At 57.5% G+C, this 2,463-nt stretch overlaps 1 protein-coding gene across 1 annotated transcript; it reads left to right on the plus strand.

The window, feature by feature from the left end:
* The first annotated feature begins 270 nt into the window (after window positions 1–270).
* Window positions 271–2,254, plus strand: Gjb1 (gap junction protein beta 1). Its single transcript, XM_052745566.1, has 2 exons — window positions 271–402; window positions 743–2,254. Exon 2 carries the CDS (start codon window positions 759–761, stop codon window positions 1,608–1,610), a length of 852 nt encoding a protein of 283 aa, XP_052601526.1. The 5' UTR covers window positions 271–402; window positions 743–758; the 3' UTR covers window positions 1,611–2,254.
* The last annotated feature ends 209 nt before the right edge of the window (window positions 2,255–2,463 follow it).

A 2,463-nucleotide genomic window follows, 5' to 3' on the forward strand; every position in this document is an offset into this window, starting at 1 on the left:
GGCTCCTGGCTCCCTGGGGTCCTGGCTTACATGCACCTGTCTGTGTTCTATCTCCCTCCCCCAGAGCCATTATTCTGGTGGGACCATGGGGCGGGTGCGGCGATGGACCGGGCGGGCACAGAACAGGTGGGTGCAGGCTGGGTGTCCGGCGCTGGGACACAAGTGCTCTGTGTGTAGGGTGGGCGGAAGTCAGGGCGTTTGATCTGAATTCTAAAGGGTGTTGTTCAGCGCCCCACAAAGGTCCCATTGTACAGACACTGGGTATAAAGCAGCATATGACTCTCCAGCACCGGGAGGCGATGAATTGGGACGCAGGCGCGACCACAGGGACCACTCCCCCTACACAGACATGAGACCATAGGGGAGCTGTCTGGGTGGCCTCAAGGATAGGCGCTCCCCGAGGTAACCGGGCTTTCTGGGTTTGCCATAAGTCAGGTGCAAAGGAGCTGGGGGAGGGGAGCCAGAAGAGCTGGCTAATAGCAGAACAAGATAGGCCTGGTCAAGAGAGGGACTCAAGAGGAAAGAATGCTGGATGTATGTGAAGAAAGGGGATGGGACTCAGAGAGGTCAAGTCAAGCGAATGAGGAGGAAAGGCTGGTGCCAAGAGGGATTGATGAGGAAAGCTATGACTATCCTTGCTTTCTGGCTCTTGGAAAAGATGGGGGCAGGGGAGGCAGCATTCCTATGCCCAGCTTCCTGCCCTAACCTTCTGACAGCTTGCTTCCTGCCTCTTGTTTCACAGGTGTGAATGAGGCAGGATGAACTGGACAGGTTTGTACACCTTGCTCAGTGGCGTGAATCGGCACTCTACCGCCATTGGCCGAGTATGGCTGTCTGTCATCTTCATCTTCAGAATCATGGTGCTGGTGGTGGCTGCAGAAAGTGTGTGGGGTGACGAGAAGTCTTCTTTCATCTGCAACACCCTCCAGCCTGGCTGCAACAGCGTCTGCTATGACCAGTTTTTCCCCATCTCCCACGTGCGCCTGTGGTCCCTGCAGCTTATCTTGGTTTCCACCCCAGCTCTCCTCGTGGCAATGCACGTGGCTCACCAACAGCACATAGAAAAGAAAATGCTACGGCTGGAGGGCCACGGGGACCCCCTCCACCTGGAAGAAGTGAAGAGGCACAAGGTGCACATCTCAGGGACACTGTGGTGGACCTATGTCATCAGCGTGGTCTTCCGGCTGCTGTTCGAGGCAGTCTTCATGTATGTCTTCTATCTGCTCTACCCCGGGTACGCCATGGTGCGGCTGGTCAAGTGCGAGGCCTACCCCTGCCCCAACACAGTGGACTGCTTCGTGTCCCGCCCCACCGAGAAAACCGTCTTCACTGTCTTTATGCTCGCCGCCTCCGGCATCTGCATTATCCTCAACGTGGCAGAGGTGGTGTACCTCATCATCCGGGCCTGTGCCCGCCGTGCTCAGCGCCGCTCCAATCCGCCCTCCCGCAAGGGTTCGGGCTTCGGCCACCGCCTCTCACCTGAATACAAGCAGAATGAGATCAACAAGCTGCTGAGCGAGCAGGATGGCTCTCTGAAAGACATACTGCGCCGCAGCCCTGGCACCGGGGCCGGGCTAGCTGAGAAGAGCGACCGATGCTCAGCCTGCTGAGGCCATGTACCAGGCAACCTCCCATCCCACCCCTCCCTCACCCAGCCCAGGCCTGCCCCTCCTTCTCCTATGCCGGTGAGCAGGCCTCTGCCTGCTAGGGATTACTCCATCAAAACCTTCCTTCCCTCGCTACTCCCCTTCCTCAGAGAGCCTTCTGTCTGGGAACTCTCCGGCTGGGGAGTGGGGAGCCACCTCTGCACCAGGGCTCAAGGTTACTGAGGGGGTGGGCAGCTCTTTCTGCCTGTACCCCTTCCTCTTCCCTCTCCCTCTCCCTGAGACGAGAGATGAGATGCTGTGTCGGTGTTTCCAATTATGAAACTAATCTTAACCCCCATGCTGTCAGGTACCCCACTTCGGGAGTCATATCAGTGGGGAGGGATGTGGGCAAGCGCAGTGGAGGAGGGGCTCTGCCTCGTGGGTGGAGAAGGGAGGGGAGCGAGCGCAGGAAAAGGGAAACCAGCGCTTGCCTTGCTGCTGGCTGCCACGAGGAAAAGGAGGACATGTCTAGGGTGAGGGAGCTGTGGAGGGAGAAGCAGGCAGATACACTGGAGTGGGGGTTGGTCAGGGCTGCCCCCAGTCCCCAGTTCCCAAGGCCTCTCTGTCGGCAAATGTTACACATTAAACAGGATTTTACAGTAAATGAAGAGGTGGTTTGAGTGTTTGTTGAAGTTCTTTCTCCTGCACCCTCCTTTCTGACCTCCCCCTGGATAAGCTGGCCTTGGTTGGCATTTTGCTGATGAAGAGAAGAAAAGGGCAGAAGGAAGGGTGCCTTGAAGCCGCAGATAGGAGCCTGGCAAAGCCACCCTCGGGGCTGCCTTCTGCCTCTCCTTCTTCTGGCTTGTTGGTTTGCTTG

The sequence above is a fragment of the Peromyscus californicus genome, unplaced genomic scaffold, assembly GCF_007827085.1.
Source record: "Peromyscus californicus insignis strain IS unplaced genomic scaffold, ASM782708v3 Scaffold_10__1_contigs__length_136768540, whole genome shotgun sequence".
Taxonomy (NCBI): domain Eukaryota; kingdom Metazoa; phylum Chordata; class Mammalia; order Rodentia; family Cricetidae; genus Peromyscus; species Peromyscus californicus.